The sequence below is a fragment of the Harpia harpyja genome, chromosome 1, assembly GCF_026419915.1.
Source record: "Harpia harpyja isolate bHarHar1 chromosome 1, bHarHar1 primary haplotype, whole genome shotgun sequence".
Taxonomy (NCBI): Eukaryota; Metazoa; Chordata; class Aves; order Accipitriformes; family Accipitridae; genus Harpia; species Harpia harpyja.
The window spans coordinates 49,723,383-49,742,892 of record NC_068940.1 but is presented as its reverse complement, the minus strand read 5'-3'; the positions used below and the strand labels follow the sequence as shown (position 1 = coordinate 49,742,892).

Here is a 19,510-nt window from a genome sequence, read left to right as displayed (position 1 = left end):
ACCCAGATTTAGGCTTCTGTCCTCTTTACAGTTCATACGTGTGTGCGAGCACGCGCACACGCTATTTGATTTAGAAGTGCTTTAAGCCCAGATTAGTTTACTGGTGGCTTGAACTGGACCTAGGGCTTGGTCAGCACTATTGTATTGAATGTTCTTTGCTTTCCTTTGCTCATCCCACTATTTCCCTGGAACAAAACAGTGGCCTGGACTCACCCAGCCTCAACTCCTGCATGCTTGTGCTTCCTGGTGACTGGTTACCTCTATGGGGAACCCAAGGTGTAGGCATGAAAGGATGAAACTGGTGGGGAAATTGGAGTGGGAAATCTAAGTCTGTGTTCTGCAAGCTACTTTAGAAATGGTACAAAATTTTGCACAAGTAGCAAGGGCAGGTGTTCAAGACTAAGTTAGGGATCTGTGTGCATCTTGGCACACAAAACCTGGAGACATGACCTGAGGTGTATGCAGGTGAGCACAGAAATGGTGACTAGGTATTACTGCATGGTGGATGTCATTAGGGCTACACTTAGACAGCATCCCAGACACCTGTACTAACCAGTCAATGCAGATAAAGCTTTATGGGGTGTGTAAATTCACGTCAGCTCTAGTGCTGCCTGTGCTTGGTGTCAATGGCAGGATTCTCCCCATGCGTGCAGATCAGCAAGTCGCAAAGCCATAATGCCCCATTATTGTCTCCTGCTGGATTTCAGTTATCAATTTAATACCTATCCTAGCAAAATACTTTTATGCTAACCGATGTGTTCAGCATGGATGGCTGTGATATGTTAGCTGAAGGGGTTATCTCCTGTAGGGAGCATAAGATTTACTTTGATCTGTGTTATTTTATGCATTAAAGCTACAGCTTGATCTTCTTAGAGCTTTAAATGAGCATGTCAGCATGTGTAAAAGCACACTTAATTTTTCCTAGTGTTGGGGAGGACATAGAGGCAAAAAAACAAAACTAAAATGCACTAGCACAAAATACTCATTTCAGTGAAGGAAAAACTTTGAAATATTTTTGGACTGATTATAAGGGATTCTTTGAAGTACTTTGACTAATAAGGTGAATTTGACTTTTCAGAACTGTAAATGCAGCAATGATGTAAATTTTCATAAACACAATTTTATGAAGATTAAAATAACAAAAATATTGAGTCCATTCTCTTTGACATCAGGTAAATATTTTCAGCCAGGCAAAAAAAGTGTCTTTGAGTGTCCTGCCGAGTGGACTTACTCTGCAGAGAATGGAAATAGGCTTTTACCTCATCTTTCATGGTTCAAAAAGAAAAAAAATACAATAGCTCACTTTTGTTTGTCTGCTAGTACTGCCACATTCCTGTACATACAGTAAACAGTCATGTGCTGTCACTGTTACCTAAGCATAGATATGTCTCTTGCAGCCTTCAGTAGCAGGACTGTGAAGGCATTCTGGACGTGGCTGTGAGCTGGCTGGGAAGGGGCTGTGGGAGCTGGTCACTCGCCAGCCTCTCACTCCCAGAGCAAAAAAGGGTTGGGTTTTTTTTGGCGTGGAGGCCTGGTCATGTGCAGGCAGGGCGGCAGGAGTGCTGCTGCTGCCCGCTCAGCGTGTTGCCTGCCAGAACCTTCCCGCAGCCCACGCTTACCAAACCCCACCTGAGCGATGGCAGAGAGTCATGGCAGCCCTCGCCTGCTTTCCACGACATCCTGCTTACTGCTGTGAATGTCTGTGCTGGTGACAATTTATCTGCTTGGTAGGGAAGGGGAAAGAATTTTTTCTGGAGACTTACATGGAGGGGGAGTGCAGCCCAAGGGATGATTAGGAGCAGCAGCTTATTAGGATTACAGTGGTATTTATTTTACATTTATTAATTTGTAAAGTGCTATCAAATTACTAATTGCAAACTCTGTATCCCAGAAGAGTTCCACTTTTTTTCCATCCTGTTGCTGATAAGTGAGTTGTACTTAGTTACTTCAGTGCTGTACCAATAGTGCCACAGGAGGACAAAGCAGTACTGTGAAAGGCTGGCTGTATTAATAATTTTTATTACTGAAGATCTATTTTGTTTTTCTTTTTTAACCATCCCTTACAGGTTCCACTTGATTTGTTGGTTGGTGTTTGGTTTTTTTTTTGTCTAAGTTTTTCATTTCAAATAATGTCATACAATAATGCAAAGTTGGTATAGAATTGAAAAAGGGGGAAGGAGATTAGTAGGATAGAGAAAGGACACAAAAGCTGATGGTGTAGAAGACTTAGAAGTACCAAAATAATGATTTGGAAAGTAATTGTATCCAACCTTCCCAGCCTTTATATTATTGCCAGTTTGGGTTGTTAAAGTGTCTTTTTGTCATGGTTTTCTATGGGAAACTATAGTTCCTAAGAGAATAATGGGGAGGAGAGGCAGTTACTCTTTTTGTCCTCTGTTGTATTAAATCTGTTAGCTGATACCAATTTATTTAGTAAAAGGAATTAAAATCCCAGATGCAAATTTTATCAAAATAGGGAAATAGTAGAGTGGGACCCACAGTAGCATCCTGAGGAGGGAAGGGGAGGCAGTGTACAGAGCTGCATGCTCTGCTTAGCAGCAGCTGACCTGCAGGCTGCCATGTTTGTGCTCCGGACAAACCTGTGCTCCTTCCTCTTCCCTCTATCCCTCCTGAAAAAATGGAGTTTTATTTTTTGGGGGACGGATAGAGGGAAGAGAGCAGTTGGAAACAGGGATTGCTTTCACAGGGTTGCAGAACGTACAAACCTCTCGGGGAGGAGGTCAGCAGGTGAAAGCAGCTGCACAAAAGTGACACAATAATCCAGACTCAGGAACTGATTGGGCTGAAAAATTGTGGGGAAGAAAACACTCTTTTTTTTTTTTTTTTTTTTTTTTTTTTTTCCTCTCACGTGATCTGCCTGATCTGCTTCACAGCCTGGCTATGGCTACGCAAACACCTGAGCCAGCACAACAGAGAGAAGCTGCTGTGGAGAAAGGACATGTTGGCTGCTGCGTTTAGGCACATAGTGAGTCAGATGAGGTGATCTAAATGAAAACTATTGCTTTCCGTTTTACTGGACCAGTTCTTAGTTTGATCAAGTTTCCTAGTGTGGCTCATCTGGGTGGTCATGTGAAAATAGTAATGGACAGTGAAAGAGGAAGGGTGGAAACCAAGGACTGAGATGGTATGGCAAGGGGGAACAGGTTTCTTTCAGCAGATGCTTTCATTCATGTTTGATTAAAATGGGCTTGTGTTATGTTTTTGCCTGTTTATAAACTGGCTTAGACTTGACTTGACTGTTGAAATAACAAATCCTTTTTCCCTGATCCTGACCTGACCAGGGAGTCCCGTCTCTGGCTTTCTGTCTATGCAGTAATGCAGTTCAGAAAACAAATCCTAGGGAAAAATAATTCTCCCTCCACATAATGCACCCTGCTACTGAGTTAATTTTTAGCCTAATCAGTTTTCTATAAATGTTAAAGGGAAACAGCTTGTTCTGACAGTAGTGTTGGTTTGTGGGTGGTTTTATGGTGGGTTTTGTGTATTTTGTTAGTTTTGTTTGCTTTTTAAGAATTCAGTGAACTGTGATTATTGGAAGTAAGTAGAGAGGGGGTCCTATGCTGTTTTGGGGAATTTTCACAAAGCAACAGATGTGTGTGACATTGCATGGTCACCCAGTATTGGAGAAAAAAGGCTCAGTAGTCACCCAACTGGTGAAATTTGATCTGTTTCTTTTTGCCATGCAACTTCATCTATGTTTTGGGATATAAAAATGCATTTTCTTTTAGCCCGTAATCTTGTAAAAACACTTGCATGTGCACCCTGTGTTTATAACAATGTTCTGAGCGTTGCAACATCACCAAACTAGACTGTTCCTTCGATTTTGGGACCCAAAGCAACAGAGCTGTTTTCAGTCAGTCCAAATGCTCATGCTTGCAGATGTAGAGAATAAAGCAGAACTGATACATCTGGGATCTTAACACCTCCCAGCTGATGTTTTATCAGAGGAGAAGCTGCATATGTGTACTTAAGAGAGAGGATTACTGTCATCATATGCCCATATCTGAAAGGGACAAAAGAAGGTTTAAAAATATTAAATGTCTTCTTGCTTCAGTTGTCATTCCTGGAAAATGCTCATGTTGATATCTAAATCTTCTGTTTCTGTTGGGAAATGAGATGCAGTGTACACAAAAGACCCTTTGATTTCTGAGTTGAGAAGCTGAGTTGATGCCGTATGGGCTAATGTTGACAAAAAGGGCCGATAATGTCATCATGTGATGTGTAGAGTTGCTGTCTTTATAGATCATCAGACCAAAACAGCAGAAAATTTTGGGGTCCTATCAAGCTTGATATTAAACAAAAAATGAAATACTATTAACTTGTTTTATTCTTTGCAGTCAGTGGTTTTGGAATCATATTTTAAGAGCTCAGGGCTGTTCCAATTTGGTGATCTTTTTTTTTTTCCTTTCTTTTTTCCTTAACCAGAAAAAGCCGCTGTCCTCAATAATAAAAGAAGTCTGCGATGGGTAAGTTCTGCCATATAGTACATACTAGATACTATACTTTTTGAGTTATTAAAACAATCAGGAGATAGTTTTTTTTTTTTTTTCTGAAGAAAATCTAGATATCCTGTATAACTAGTCATTAGTTTCTTAAATCTTGTAGTTGTTTTATCTTCAGATTTTGAATTTGCAGTGTATTTTGGATCAACTACTTGCAAGATGAGGTTCCTAACAGAGCAGCTCCATCATGAGGGTGACTCTCATTTAGACCATTTGTTGTCTTTCTGCACAGAGATGCATTTTACCCACTCACTTTACACTTGTGGTCTCTGCAGTTCACAGGTTAAGGAACTAAAGCAGTGACTGTGGCTTTGATTTTTGAGCACTGAATCTAGTGGCTACTGTAAGCTGGTCCAGTTGATGTGACTGCTCACGTGAAACTGAAATATTAATTGCAAGTCCTGCAATACGAACTAATAATTGGCTAAGAGAAATCTCTTGCTTTAGTTTTAATACATTAATATTTGGGGACAAAAATGCTGTTTTAAGCAAGTGCTGCCACATAGGAGAAACTAGTTTATATTCATCAAGTTGCTGCTGAGTTACAAAGGTGGTGTTTTATGCATAATGTAATATATCAACTTAATACTACATGCGTTGGGTGTTGTATAAGCTAGCATAAAATCCTGGTACCGTACTTTTTTTTTTGGTCTGTTTTAGTGATTTAGTGATCTTGCTTACTGCAAGCAAAAATTATGCTTCCTAGTTTTTTATAGGTCTGGAATGAATATCAAATCATTATCGACTTATTTTTGGAGCACTGAAGTGTCACTGTAGTGACAAAGTAGTTTTTCTTCTTTCTATCCCCCCCCCCCCCCCGTGCCTTCTTTTTCTCTTTGTCTTGGAAGGAAGGTAGTTGCTCTGTAATTTCTTTCTCAACCATGGTCAAGTTTAGGGCTTTGTTTCAGATATGCAAAAGGAAAATCTCATATATAGGATGTATCTGTACTCAAGTTTTCTGTTTGTAAGCATGCTTTTATCTTAAACTTTGGAACTCATCATTGAAAGTTATAGAAAAGTATGAAAAATACATGGGAATGACAGGCACTTTTTTGATCATAGTAAAATCATGTAAAGGGTACTTTTTGAGTTTTTAAGATTTCATTTTGTGATCAATATATTTTCGTATTTCTAAGGTGGTCTCTTGCAAATCATGATCAATTTGCACTGCAGCATGCTGATAGTTCTAATTTCTACATCACAGAGAAGGTAAGTAAATCATTCAACACAGTTCTTGCATAGCCTATCAAAATGTTTGCCACAATAATTTATTTTAAATTCAAATATATAAAAATAACAGAGTATTTTCCGTAACGTGATGCCAATGAGAGAGTAGGTACTGGGACACCTGGCTTAATAATTTTGCACTGATTTCTTCTGTTTGGAAAGGCAAATAGAAGTTTGAATGTGCTATGGCCTTCACATCCGTTGAGTTTGAGACTTCAGCACTGAGCCCTTCAGCTTTGGTATTTGTGTGTGTTTAGTATTCTGCTGACAAGTGGTGTACAGGAAATTGAAATATGTAAAACATGAAGGGCTCTTTGAAGTCTCAGGAGACCTTCAGTGCATGTCACTTCCCTCTTTGGCTGATAAGGTAGAAATCAGTTTCAGTGACTGTGTAATATTTGCTACTCCTTCCTGCCTGCTGTCTTGTCCTTTTCCAGTTCTGTATGTTACATTGGCTTATTTTTTTGGTCCCCAGATAGTATGGCAATCGGTGATTCATGAAGTGATGCAATGATTTCAGCACAGAGCAACAAAATGGCTGTAGCTGTAATAAAAATGGAATGTCTAGTCTAAATAACAGGGACATGGTCATCTGAACGAGACCAAATAGTACATTTGTTCCTAGCATTACTGTTAGAATTGCTGAAATTACTGAAATTATGAAAAATATTAATTTGTTTGGAAGAGTGTACACATTAGTGCTGCAGAGGTACAATTTCTAAGCAATAGGAGAAGAGCAGTATTCAAAACCTGCATGCAGGTTCCCTAGCCTCAGAGGATTTTGAGCTAAATAGACCTGAGTTTAGCTGCGTAGACGTAGATGCCTCTTGCTTACCTTGTTATCAGTTTAGTTTGGCTTACTCTTAAGTGGCAGGGTCTTTTGGTTTTGTTTTGCATTTTACAGCTGTTTAGGATCTGCTAAATACAGCTGAGACATGAACTACCTTTTGTCTTGCTGTAATTCTTACCCCCACCCAAGAAATAAAGGGAACTTAGACACAGTTAAGCATTTAGGAAGACTAAATTTAGCAAGACAGCTAGAGCAGTTGCTCATAAGATAGTGCTGCTTTGCTTTTTTTTTTGGGGGGGGGGGGGGTGTTTTGTTTTGTTTGTTTGTTTTTGGTTTTTTGTAGCAGACCAGTTTCAATTTTTCATTTAACTGTTGTTTCATTTAACAAAATGTGCCACAGTTTGTTTTGGGATCTCCCCTTTTTTCCTTGCATGGTTTTTTGGTTTTGTTTTTTTTTTTTTTCTCCTTTCTTTTCAAGTTTCAATTGATAGACACTTCAAAGGCCACCACAAGGAAAACTGTTGAAGTAATTATTGGCTGCTGTGTTTTGCCTCCACCCAAATTAAATAGCGAGACTGTTTTGCTAATTGCCCTGAATTGTGACACAACATTTTTCCAATAAGCCAGGCACAACTGAACTTGCCTGTTGGCATTTAAACTCTGATTGTACAGTGAGTATTTCCAAGAAGCCAGGACTGAGCGAATACTCAGGCTTGCTGAAGGAATTTGTCCTGATACAATTCCTCAAGCCTGAGGAATCTTCCAGGCTTTACCTCCACCTTTGGTGGGTAGGATCCTGCAGCTTTGGAGAAGAGATCTGTTTTCTGTTCTGCATAAAAGGAAGTCTGATGGCTTTTGGCTGCCTTTAACTTACAATAAGGGTGGAAAATGATGGTCATCTAGAACATTTTGGAACGTACTGCAGAGAGGACTTTGAGTTTGTTTATTCCCTACTGAAAATATGCAGAGTGTCTGACTCTGAGTCACATACATAAGAGAGCTCTAAATGCCACCAGTATTACTCAGATGTCTGTGACTTTTATTAGATATTGTCCACTGTTTATCACTGCTTATTGGATAGTGGCTATAAAGAGAGGCTTATATAGGCCATCACCCCTTCTACATACTTTCCCTCATTTGTGTGCAGTAGGATGTTGTTGCTTTCTGAATTAAAACATGAAAAACACCAGGCATGAGGACAAACACATACACTTAAATGAAGCTACAACACTAATTGTTAAAGCCCACATTGCTTTAATCTGCCTCTTAATAGGACATGAGCAGAGCTCTGTTGCGACAGTAATAGCTTCTAATAAGTAAATATTTTTCATTGCTCTCAAAGATGAATTGTATGTCTGTACGTATGCAGAAAACATTATGTATAGGTCGTGTTTCTGCAGAACCTGGGTGACTGCCGATTTATGGCCTTCCAGGTAGAGATACCTTTTTAAAATACCACCATGTTTAAAGTTACCAGAAAGAAAAGCAATTAATGAATTCTTGTACAAAGTAACCAGAAACTTTGAAGCGAAAATGTTACAAATGCTGGACTGTCAACACATGGCTCACAACTACATTTTTGGTTTTGGGGGGCAAATGGCACATCTGTGTTTTGGTTGTCATATGCAGAACTTTATCTTTTGTGGCTGACTTGTATTTCCTGTTTATACTGTACATAAAGAAAAACAACACCCGAGCAGTTCTGTCTCTCTCTCTCTCTTTTTTTTTTTTTTTTTTTTTTTTCTGGCTGTATTATTTGGAAAAATGCCTCTACAGGAGTAGCAATAACTACTTCAGACAGTATAAGGGCAGGCTTTAACAAATCTTGAGTCAGCCAGGGTTCCTACTAGAGATAGGGCTTATCACAGCAGATGCAGTTTGGACTGCTGCCTCTGGGGTTCTGGTTTGGTTATATCTGTGCCCCTGAAAGTGCAGTGGAAATTATTAATTACATATTTTAGTCATTTTTTTTAAGAAACAGGAGAAATAAAATAAGAGATTATGTGAGAAAGAAAACCAAGCAGGCATACTGCCTAAGCTCAAGCCTAGCTGGTGTTTTGATCACAGTGTATTTGATTGTTAATTACATTAATGGGGGGTGTGTGTGTTTGTTTTGGTTTTTTTTTTTTTTTAAAGGCCTTACTTATCATGGAGGGGCATTTCTTTGGTAGGTCAAACATCTAAAAGCCTGACTTCTGAATCAGGATTTCATTGTGCTAGATACTATTGTCCTGGTTTCGGCTGGGATAGAGTTAATTTTCTTTCTAGTAGCTGGTATAGTGTTATGTCTTGGATTCAGTATGAGAAGAATGTTGATAACACACTGATGTTTTCAGTTGTTGCTAAGGAATGTTTATGCTAACTCAAGGATTTTTCAGTTTCTCATGCCCAGCCAGCAAGAAGGCTGGAGGGGCACAAGAAGTTGGGAGGGGACACAGCCAGGGCAGCTGACCCAAAGTGGCCAAAGGGGTGTTCCATACCATGTGATGTCATGGCCAGTATATAAACTGGGGGGATTTGAGCTGGGGGGATTGCTGCTGGGGAACTAACTGGGCGTTGGTCGGTGAATGGTGAGCAATTGCATTGTGCATCACTTGTTTTGTATATTCCAATCCTATTATTATTATTATTATTATTATTATTATTATTTTCTTCCTTTCTGTTCTATTAAACTGTTCTTATCTCAACCCACGAGTTTTAACTTTTTCCTTCCAATTCTCTTCCCCATCCCACTGGGTGGGGGGGAGTGAGCAAGCAGCTGTGTGGTGCCTAGTTGCTGGCTGGGGTTAAACTGCGACAACTGTATAATAGGGAATAAAAAAGTCACCGTTGCTTCACTTTGTCCAGGTTGTACCTGAATAGATGCTTGTTCACATCAGGCGTAATAACTCAGGAACACTATAGCGTGGGCAAGCTCAGGTTTAGAATAGAAGATGCTATATGAAGAGTAGAAAACGGCTGTATAATTTTGTAGGCTGAAAACCACAGCTTGGATGTATTCCTCTGCTGGCAGTATTAGGAATCCAGGGACAGGCATCCGAACGGCTCATGCAGCACGTTGGTGGGTATGCCTGGGCCCTTATTGCTGCTCACCCTTGGCCTTGCAGACAAGGTCTGGCTCCTCTAGATCATTTGTGCACCTGCACTGCCCACCATGGGCTCTGGGTCTGGCAGGGATCATTGTTAGCTCAAACTCAGTCTCTAAAAACAAAAAGATTGTGAAGGAGCTGGATCACTGCAGCTGTTCAGATTACAGTGCAGCCTCAAAAATGGTTTTTTTGGTCACATCTGAAGGTCTGATAAACCACAGTGTTTATCAACAAGAGGGCCTTGCAGGAGTGTGGGGCTGGGGAAGAACAGTGTTCAAGCTGGCTTCACTGCTGGAGACAGAATGTGGTGGCTCTTAATCCTGTACCTGAGCAACTATCAGGAATAAAATGCTAGCTCCCTCTTGCTGAGGGTCTTTGTGAGCCACCTCTGAGCTGTGTTCAGCACACAGTGATGATACTGGTGCCATTTTTTATGTTATCTTTTAAGTGTAAGGACATTTCATTCATCTGTGTATTGACTGCGGCCCATTTTTATTCAGTCACAATTTTGTTGCGTTCAGTTTTTTACATCTGATGCCTCTGAAAACTCCCTGTGTTTTTTTCCTTCTTTCCTGACTGCCACATTTCCCTTTCATTCTTATGTGCTTATTGCATGAAGCGGAGGAGAGCAGACACTGAATTCCCTCCATTAATGTTGAGATACTTTTAGTGCTGTTTTGCAAAGGGAGCTGCCACCACCTTACTTTCATTGTCATTACTCAGCTCTTTGCTGTGTTTGCATATGGGACATCCTTCTACCCCCGCCTTTGCCAAGCTGGGAATCTGGGTAGAGTCCCTGGTGCTTGTTCTTTCTCAAAGGTGCTTTTCCTTGTGACCTATTTTTTGCTGAATACAACCTGTAATTGTATATTCATGTGAAATTCCACCATGCCATTACAGGCTCACTGTGTAGGAGTGTATGCAAATGACAGGACAAGAAATGAGCCGCTTGTAGGGTTGGGGTTTTTTGGAGGTTTTTTTCTTTAACATTTTTAGTATTCATCTGTTTTCACCAATTAATTGAACTTCAGTGAGTTGGAAGTAAACATTCTCAATAATGAAGGTTTCTGATTCACTGAAGGACCTGGTACTTCATAAGCAGCTGAGAATGAGAAGTAGCACGAAGGTTGGGAACTAGAGAAATGTATTAAGTGGTCTGTTCCTCTCATTTGCATTACTCTTGATAATACATTTGTTAGTAATGCTACATAAATGGCAGATTCCAATCCAGATTTGACCTGGACCAAACTATGCCTGACTTTCCCTTTCCTCTGCCACCGATCAGACATGTGGTATTTCCCTCATATTCACAAATTTCTTAATATTTTGGGGAATCTGCACAGCCCTGCAGAAATTCCTGACAATAAGTGCGACACATAGAATCAGAGCAGCCCTTTTCCTGCCTGCTTGATGGATGCTGGTAACACTGCCCTGTGGACTCCCGTAAAAACTAGTGGACAGTAGTATATTTCTCTGGTGAACAGAAGTAAAACTTGAGTATCCATACACTAAATCACTTTCAATCCTGCTTTGTTCAGGCTGATTTCGAGAACACTGGTCATCCTTCTCTTAGCAAATTAGTCCTAGTTTTTAGGACTCATTTTGTAGGACTTCAGCTTTATACTAAATTTTCCAAAGAAAATAATTCTGTCCTGTCAACCTCTTATACTTTCTGGCCCCAGCATGAACAGCTTAATTCTTCTGCTTGCCTCCTTTTTAAATATTTATTATGACAATATCTTCTATGTAGTTCCTTAGTTCCACATCAAGGCTGATGAGATGGATCAAGTGGTTTTTTTTTTAAAAAGCTGTATAGCTTTTTTTTCTCCTGAATTTAGTTTGTAACTTTGCCTCGCAAGTAGTCACGAGAGGGAAAAGGCTCTGGAAAGGTTTGGCTTTCTGTTACAGCACTTAGATAGGTACGGTATACCACAGGCACAGTGCGACTATTTGGGTTCAGCTGATAGCATATGGTTCTGTGTAAGATCTGGCTGACTGGAAAATGCTCTTTAAATCATCTTAATACTTAAAGAACAACCTATTTTGATGGGTAGTTTTACAAGGTGCAGTGAACAGACATCACAGCTCACTGCTGAAAGGGGACGGTTCTGATTTTTTCTCCCCTTCCCCAAGAGATCCTGCCACTTCATTTCTGCTGGCTACAGCGGTTTTATTTTTGACAATTTCTGGACGTGGTGGCAAGGGCGGGGGATCATTTTGTGCCACTTTAATTCATTAAACTTGCTTAATAAAAAGTCTGCCTGATCTGATGTAAGGGTGAGGCAGGACCCTTGAATCATGTCCAGAAATGGGCTGCAGAGAAGGAAGAAGTTAAAGGAAGGGTAGGAAGAGGAATGAAACTTTGCTCTTTTTAACAGCTGTGAGCTGTCATGTCCCTCAGTTGCTTGTGGAACTGTCGTAGGCTGATGTGGAATGAACTTACTGGCAAATTCTGACTGTAGTCAGAAATGGAGAAGGGATGTTTTACCTACAGTGCCTCTGTATCTGAGAGGAAGGATGCAGGCAAGGGAGTAGGAGTAGGAAGCTTGGGGAAGAGTGGCTGGAAAGCTGGCCGGCAGAGAAAGACCTGGGGGTGCTGGTTGACAGCCAGCTGAATATGAGCCAGCAGTGTGCCCAGGTGGCCAAGAAGGCCAATCGCATCCTAGCCTGTATCAGGAACAGTGTGGCCAGCAGGATCAGGGAGGTGATTGTTCCCCTGTACTCGGCACTGGTGAGGCCGCACCTTGAGTACTGTGTTCAGTTTTGGGCCCCTCACTACAGGAAAGACATTGAGGTGCTAGAGCGTGTCCAGAGAAGGGCAACCAAGTTGGTGAGGGGCCTGGAGCACAAGTCTTATGAGGAGCGGCTGAGGGATCTGGGGTTGTTCAGTCTAGAAAAGAGGAGGCTGAGGGGAGACCTTATTGCTCTCTACAACTACCTGAAAGGGGGTTGTAGTGAGGTGGGTGTTGGTCTCTTCTGTCAGGTGTCTGGAGATAGGACAAGAGGAAATGGCCTCAAGTTGAGGCAAGGGAGATTTAGGTTAGATATTAGGAAAAATTTTTTTTTACTGAGAGGGTTGTCAAACATTGGAATGGGCTGCCCAGGGAAGTGGTTGAGTCACCATCCCTGGAGGTATTAAAAAAGCGAGCGGACAGGGTACTCCAGGGCATGGTTTAGGGGGCATGGTTAATGGTTGGACTCGATGATCTTGAAGGTCTTTTCCAACCAAAATGATTCTATGATTCTATGATGTACATCTTGAAGCACAAGCACCTGCAGGCTTCCCCTTAAACAAGTCTCAGTGTGGTCCCAAGTGTGGTGCTTGCAAAATGAGCTGGCCCACTTTCCTACTTTATACTATAGCGCTTATTCCTGTCTTTTACCTTGCAAACTGGGCAAAACCCAAAATAATAAAATGTTCAGCTGGTTTAGTTCCCTTGTTGACTCATCAACTAGTTACACAACTAGTTTATATAACATAAAAACACTAGTAGGAATGAGCAAGAGACTGAAAAGTAAGACTCTACTTTATGGTAGCAAGCTGTGCTTTGATTTGGCAAAAGTGACTGTGAACCAGTCTTAGCTTGGGTCTTTAGCTATTTCTCTTAGTAGCAGCATCTGCTTAAGGAGCTACTGCTCCTGCACTGACCCCTCAGTGGTGCTGTGGGTGAATGTGTTGGGTGAACTGCATCGAAGAACTGACTTCAGTTTGACAATCCTTATTTCGTTTTTTTGTTTTTTTTTTTTTTTGTGTCCATACCAGTTCCCTGTTCCGATTTCGCCACATGATCTCACCAACAGTAGTATGAGCCCAGCTAAGTCTGTCATTTCCTGACGTTTATTTTGCAGGGTGCAGGTCTTTGTTCCAACTTATCAGAGGACGATGGGCTGCTTGTTATGTGTCTGTGTTACCGGTACAACTGTCTGTGTGGTTGCTTGAATTGGGGAACTGAGCCAGGTTAAAAATAACTTGTGTGTAACTTGTTTTAATGTGTCAGAAGGATGTCTGCCCACAGTGTAATACTGCTGCTCTACAGAGCAAGTGGTACCTGATAATGTTGTCCTTGTAGATCGCTCCACCTGAAGATGTGTAAATCATGCGAAGTATGGACTTTTTCTAAGGATGTGGTTTGAATGGCATTCAAGTTGGTATTACTGTGGGTTGCTGGATAAAAAGGTAGCCAAGCTTTCTTTTTCCCCTCTGTTGCTTCATTCCCTTTGCTTCACTAGCATCCTAGTGACTAGTGCTGGAGGGTGAGCCGGTTCAAATCATGGATCTGACAAAAGAAAACTCTGGATTTTTTTTTTTTTTTCCCCTCCTTTTTGTGAATGAAGGGGAGAGGAAGAGGTAGCTTTTTTTAAGGTTAGGTGGTTGGCTGTGCTGCCACATGTTGGTAGATCTGATGTAAGGAAAGTGTTGGGAGCCCACATGCTAGAAGGATATGCGCAGAATTATGCCTCTTGTGGGCTGTGGAGTTGCAGTGGATTAGGTATACCCTGAAACTGCACCGCTGGTGTAACTTGGTTTATTTACTAGCTTCTGTAATCCTTGAATAGGGGTAGATAAATAGCATGCAGAAAATGTCCTCTTTTTAGAAACTTAAGCCGAACTACCAACAATTAATTTTTTAAGGAAAATGCTATCCTCAAATTCTAATATGAAAACCTAGAAGATATTCTCCCTGTTTCCAGCAGCTGCCCAGGAAAGGAATTTTATCACAAGATTAATTGCCTCAGTATTTCTTCTAAAACAGTACAGTCCTGTCATGCCAAGTAGTACGATATTGATAATTACCTATATCTCTTAGCTCTCATCTTATGAAAGTTTTTGGTGACTAAAAATGAACAGAATAGATTTCCTACCAAGTCAGCTGAATGTTATATCTAACCTCATAGTCCATCTCCAGCTGTAACAGTAGCAAGTGCTATTCAGGGTTGTGATCTGATGATGGCTTTCACTCCCTTCATGCTCCCTCAGCATTCACATTTCTTGTACTACAGGTGTTGGAGGCTACACCTATGCTTAGTCTATTTAATATGCCATATAAAGGCCATGAAAGTCTTTCATCTCTTCTTGAACCTGCTGATACTGCCTGCTTTCACAACCTGTGACAGCAAGCTCAAGTAGTTCACTGCCTGCTGAATGAAGAGGTATATTCTTCATGTGCTTTAAACTGATCCCTTACTGCTTTCAAGTACCCCCTGGTTCTCATACTGCAGGATTTGATAACAACAGTTCTGCATTCAGCTTGTCCACTACATTCACTCCTGTGAATCCCTCCAAACTGGGGAGACCTTGCCTTGTGAGGCAGCTGCTCAATGCCATTGAGCATTTCACTTGCCTTTCTCTGCATTTCCCCTGATGCTACTGTGTCCTCCTTAAGATCTGAAGGTCAGAACTGCACACAGGGCCCTGCATATGGGTGCATGAAGTTCTTGTGTTGTGGCAAAATGATGCCCTCTGTCTAGTTCACAGTACCACTTCTGATGTCACCCAATGTTTACTGGCTGCTGTAGCACATTGAATCAGTGCTTTAAGGGAGATCTGCCAACAAGAACTTTGCTTCTCTTTCCTGAGTTGTTGACTTAGAAATGTACTCCATTATGTATCATTTTGTCCTTATTTACTACTTGCCCAAGCTCATCCTTGTGAAAATGTTATGGAGTCGCTAACTTAGTGTATTTCATAGCTCTATTTTTTTGTTGTTGTGTCAATTTGGAGGAAGGTGTAATAAAACAGTAGTAGTATGGAAAGAGGGAAGGATCTATTACTTAGCGATATAAGCATGTGAAGAATTTTAGATTTCTTGGTTGTTATTCTTTAGCCCAGTTAGAGAAGTCTGAAGGAAGCTGTTTGGTCAAGGTTAAAGAATAGTGCTGAGTGAGCTATAACCATGGGAACTAATGCTTCTAGGTCTTCCTCAAATATGTTAAGAAAACATTCCATTCCAACCAGTTACAGTGAGCTGAATCTTGAGGCATTTTGCTGGGTATAACAGATTATTAAAATGATAAGACAAATGCATGGCAAAATAAACTTTAATTTTGCTTGATAAGTTTTCCAAAGTGTGTCTCCAGGAAAGCTCTGAATAAATGGCTTGACTGTTTTGATAAGATATTTTGAAAGCGAATTCATATACCTTCATCCCTCTGCATGGTTTGGTAGACTCTTAATGCTTGAGGCCTGCCTTTTAGATGCGAGTTAATGCAAGTCTCCTGCACGTGTTTTGGGCAAAGTAGCCTATGGCCCAGCAAAGGCAGAGCTTTGACAAGGTACAGAATCTGGTGGCAGATAATGTAGGTTTGTGTTGCTCCAGCTGGTGGAGTTGGAAGTCAGAGGGCCCTAAGATGTGAACACAAGGCAAAGGTATCCTCTACTTTCTGCTGTGTTTTGTTGTTTGTGTGTTTTCATGATAGTACTTTTCTGTCTGATTGAAAACTCAGCTTGGAAAGTGTCGTGCAGCGGTACGATGGTTGGAAATACTACCTACTCAATTAGAATGAAATCATCTTCTGAGTATAGACTCTTGCTAGGTACAATGTTGCAAATGGGGCTTATTTGTATCCATAATATGACTGCTGTCTTAGTCCTAGGTAACAATTATAACAAATCTATTTTCTTGTTATGGAGTTTTTTTAGGGTCATTTTGGATAGTACTCTTTCACTAGTTCCGTTGCTACCCAGGAATAAGCTTTCCTAATATAGATCAACACCATGAACAGTATCTACAAACCTGAGGTACACTTGAGAAAACAGATCAGAAATGTCTTGGAAGAGGGGTCTTTTTGTTTGGTTTTTTTGTCTTGTTCTTGTGTTCCCCTCCCATAGGTGGTGGTGAGCCCTGTCCTGAATATCAGGGGTGCTTACGAGTATGATTGCCAAAGCCAGGCTACTGTAATGACGTTCTGTTTTTCTGGAAAAGAAATCCACAGGATGCAGTCCCTAATACTAAGCAGATTAACTGTGTGTAAATGTTGTAATTGAAATTAACTGGCATGCCGACTATTGCATCACACAGTTAATGTAGGAAATCCTCTTGACTTAATTGTATGCTTACACGCTGTTTCTTGGTAGGTGCTTAAGTCATTATTTAGAATGGATAAACAGAATTGGATTTTTTTTTATTGGGGAACAGCTAACCCTTTTCAAATTTTGGCTAGCCTGCTGTGTTAGAGACTTGATGCTTTGAATACTTTCAGAGAGAAGGCATGGGCAGTTTTCCTTAAGCCTTTGTCTAAATCAGGACTTGAAGATGAGCTCGCTCACTCTCTTGTGATAGCAGTGATTAAATTTATGGTATAGGGCAGTCTTATGCACTTTGCTCTGAGCTAGGCGTGATGAAAGGTCGTTGGGCTTCATGTGCTGTGGGCTCTGACAAGCGTTGCAACTTTGAGTCTGAGAGCTTTGGTGTTTCAGACTCGGCTTGATAAATAAACAGAAAGACCCCAAAGAAAACTTCCAGTGATACTTTTATGTACTCTGTGTGTTCTTTTTCCTCTGCTATTTTATATATAACCTGCTGACATATGGTCGCTCTGGAGAGTAGTACTTCTCTTGTTTATCCATATGTGGTATCTGAACTTCAACCAGGTTATTGGTTTCCCTTTTCCCACTTGTTTTTAAATTCCTCTGACTATAGAGAAATAGTGATTTTTAACAAGATATTTTTCACTTGCTAGATTTGGTTGTAGATTCAACCTATGCAATCTGTAAGTGTCCTTATTTAATTAGTTTTATTTTTTAACCTGCATACATGACACTGTAGAGAGTATATCAGGTTAAGCCCAACTTTTTATGGGTTAGGGTTTCAGCTTGTGACAAAATTACTGTAATTGAACAAACTGTGGAGCGTGGTTTCAGCCTGAAGCAACTGCAAAATAATGTAATTTGGGCTGTGGTTGACAGCTTGCTGCTCCCAAAAAGGGAAGGTATAATTCCTCCTCATGCTTCCCCTCTTCTCTTTCCCTGCACCACTTCCCTGCTCCCAAAGGTGTCGTTCCACCATCTTTCTTGGGTTTGCACTGAGAGTGTTTGCAGAGATGCTTATTGTGGCCCAAATGAAGTGACTTCACTTGTTAAACCACAAATTCATTTGTACATCTGATTTGGTAGTTCATGTTAATTAGAGCAGGAAACATGAGAAACTTTAAGCTTAAAGTTGTGCTGCTGAAAAGGTAAGCCTCTGTGTGTGCTCTTATTTATGTTTAAGAACAGTATTTACTTAGCTCCAATATTTTCGTAAGGCTATTGGTGAACTTTCACTTCTGAATGTGATTCGTACAGTTTAAGTTGTTTAAGTGCTGTCCGATTCCCTAACTGTTTTTAATATTGTTGCATGCTGTGATTTGCTGCCTTCCAAGTAAAACTGATGGAACCCTGTGTGTATGTGTGCATGCACATACTCTGGCCTAATGCAGCTGTGGTCCAGTGGCTTAGTCTAAGCTGTTGATGGAGGTAGATTTAGCCTATGCTGACTGTCTGTCCTAAACCAATTACTTTTATCCAGTTCCACAAATCCTTAAGGTGGTAACAGTTTAACACAACTGTTTGCAAAGTGAGTTTTTTTTCAACACTGATTTAGATTAAACCACACAAATGCACTATTGCCACTTCATACACATTCCTTAGACGTGATGAAACGTAGCTGGGTCTGCTGCTGTTTTACTACAAGAGGAGAAAATCTGGCACTTTATTAGTGCTGTGGGAAGTCACCCTGTATTTAGCTGCTCACCCTTTTTTGCTCCTCTCTTGAGTAGAGCCTGGCTGGCCTCCCTGAGGCTGTTCTGGCAGGAGGAGACTGCTGTGGGCTGATATGAGTTAGCTGCATATGTAAGCAAAGATGCCGTAAAAAAGCTTCTCCCTTGTACCCGCTGTGTTGTCTGGCACTTCAGTTGTTTCAGTTAGAGTGAAGAAGTCTCTGTGGGTGGAGAGTGATCTTGTAGGTAGCTAGAACCAATCCCACAGATGACTTGGATACCAAAAAAGAGACAATGTACTGGAGTTTTATTTTGGGACTACTTGACCTGGTTTCAGGCAAGATTTGTCCTGTTTTTAGCATTTTGGATTTAAGATGTATCAGAATGGGAGCAAGAAGGATGAAATGAATTCGGGTAAAATTTCCTGAGAAGAAATACACCTTCAGGTTTTTTTTGGCTAAACACCAGTCTGAGGAAGCCTGCAATGTGGTCTTCAGAAGAAAATTAGCTCTTCTCTCTCAAACTGTTAGGGATTCCTCCAATGCCTATGACAAATTAGGGTATTGGCCCATGAACAAGCTATTGAACCATGAACGAAGTTGTGACTGTGCATTGCACTGTGCACAGTCAGTACCTGCTAGTGTGTTAATTGTGCTAGGTACTGTATTCTCTTAACCTGTGGTGAATGGGAGATAGCTTGTTGAAAGATGGGCAGGCTCCCCTATGCTTACCACAGGGGAAGACCGTGCACATGGGCACTGACCACAAAGTTGTGAGGGTACTGTAAGTGTACACCATAGCTTATGCTATGGCAGATTTTTCATCTACCCATAGCTTTAGTTTAATTGAACACGTTATGTGAGCTTAACCAAAAGAAAATGTTTAATGCTGCCTCTTTCTGCCAGCTGGGTAAGGAGAATGACTTACAGCATGTTTGAACTTTACTTACTGCTAACAGTGCTGTTTTTTTTACTTTGAGGGAGAATGCAAAGTCGTGGTGGCAGAGCTCAGGGGGTTGGTTCCAGTGGTTTAAGTCAGCATGTTCTTGTTATAGAAAATGGAGAGCCAGTGGGATAAATTTTGAATCCTGCAGATGTTTAATGACAGGTTTCAGCAAACTTACGAACTCCTCAACTATGTAGCACAATACCAGAGCCAGACACCATGGATAGTATATTTCAAAG

At 40.8% G+C, this 19,510-nt stretch overlaps 1 protein-coding gene across 3 annotated transcripts in view; it reads left to right on the top strand.

Annotated features, from left to right (window-relative positions):
* ELMO1 (engulfment and cell motility 1) overlaps nucleotides 1–19,510 on the top strand; it is a 318,707-nt gene that overhangs the window by 58,420 nt on the left and 240,777 nt on the right. For all 3 annotated transcript variants that reach the window (XM_052792931.1, XM_052792913.1, XM_052792923.1), the window contains 2 exons: nucleotides 4,447–4,487; nucleotides 5,660–5,732. In XM_052792931.1, coding sequence (XP_052648891.1) covers nucleotides 4,447–4,487; nucleotides 5,660–5,732 — 114 coding nt within the window. The remainder of the gene's footprint in view (nucleotides 1–4,446; nucleotides 4,488–5,659; nucleotides 5,733–19,510) is intronic.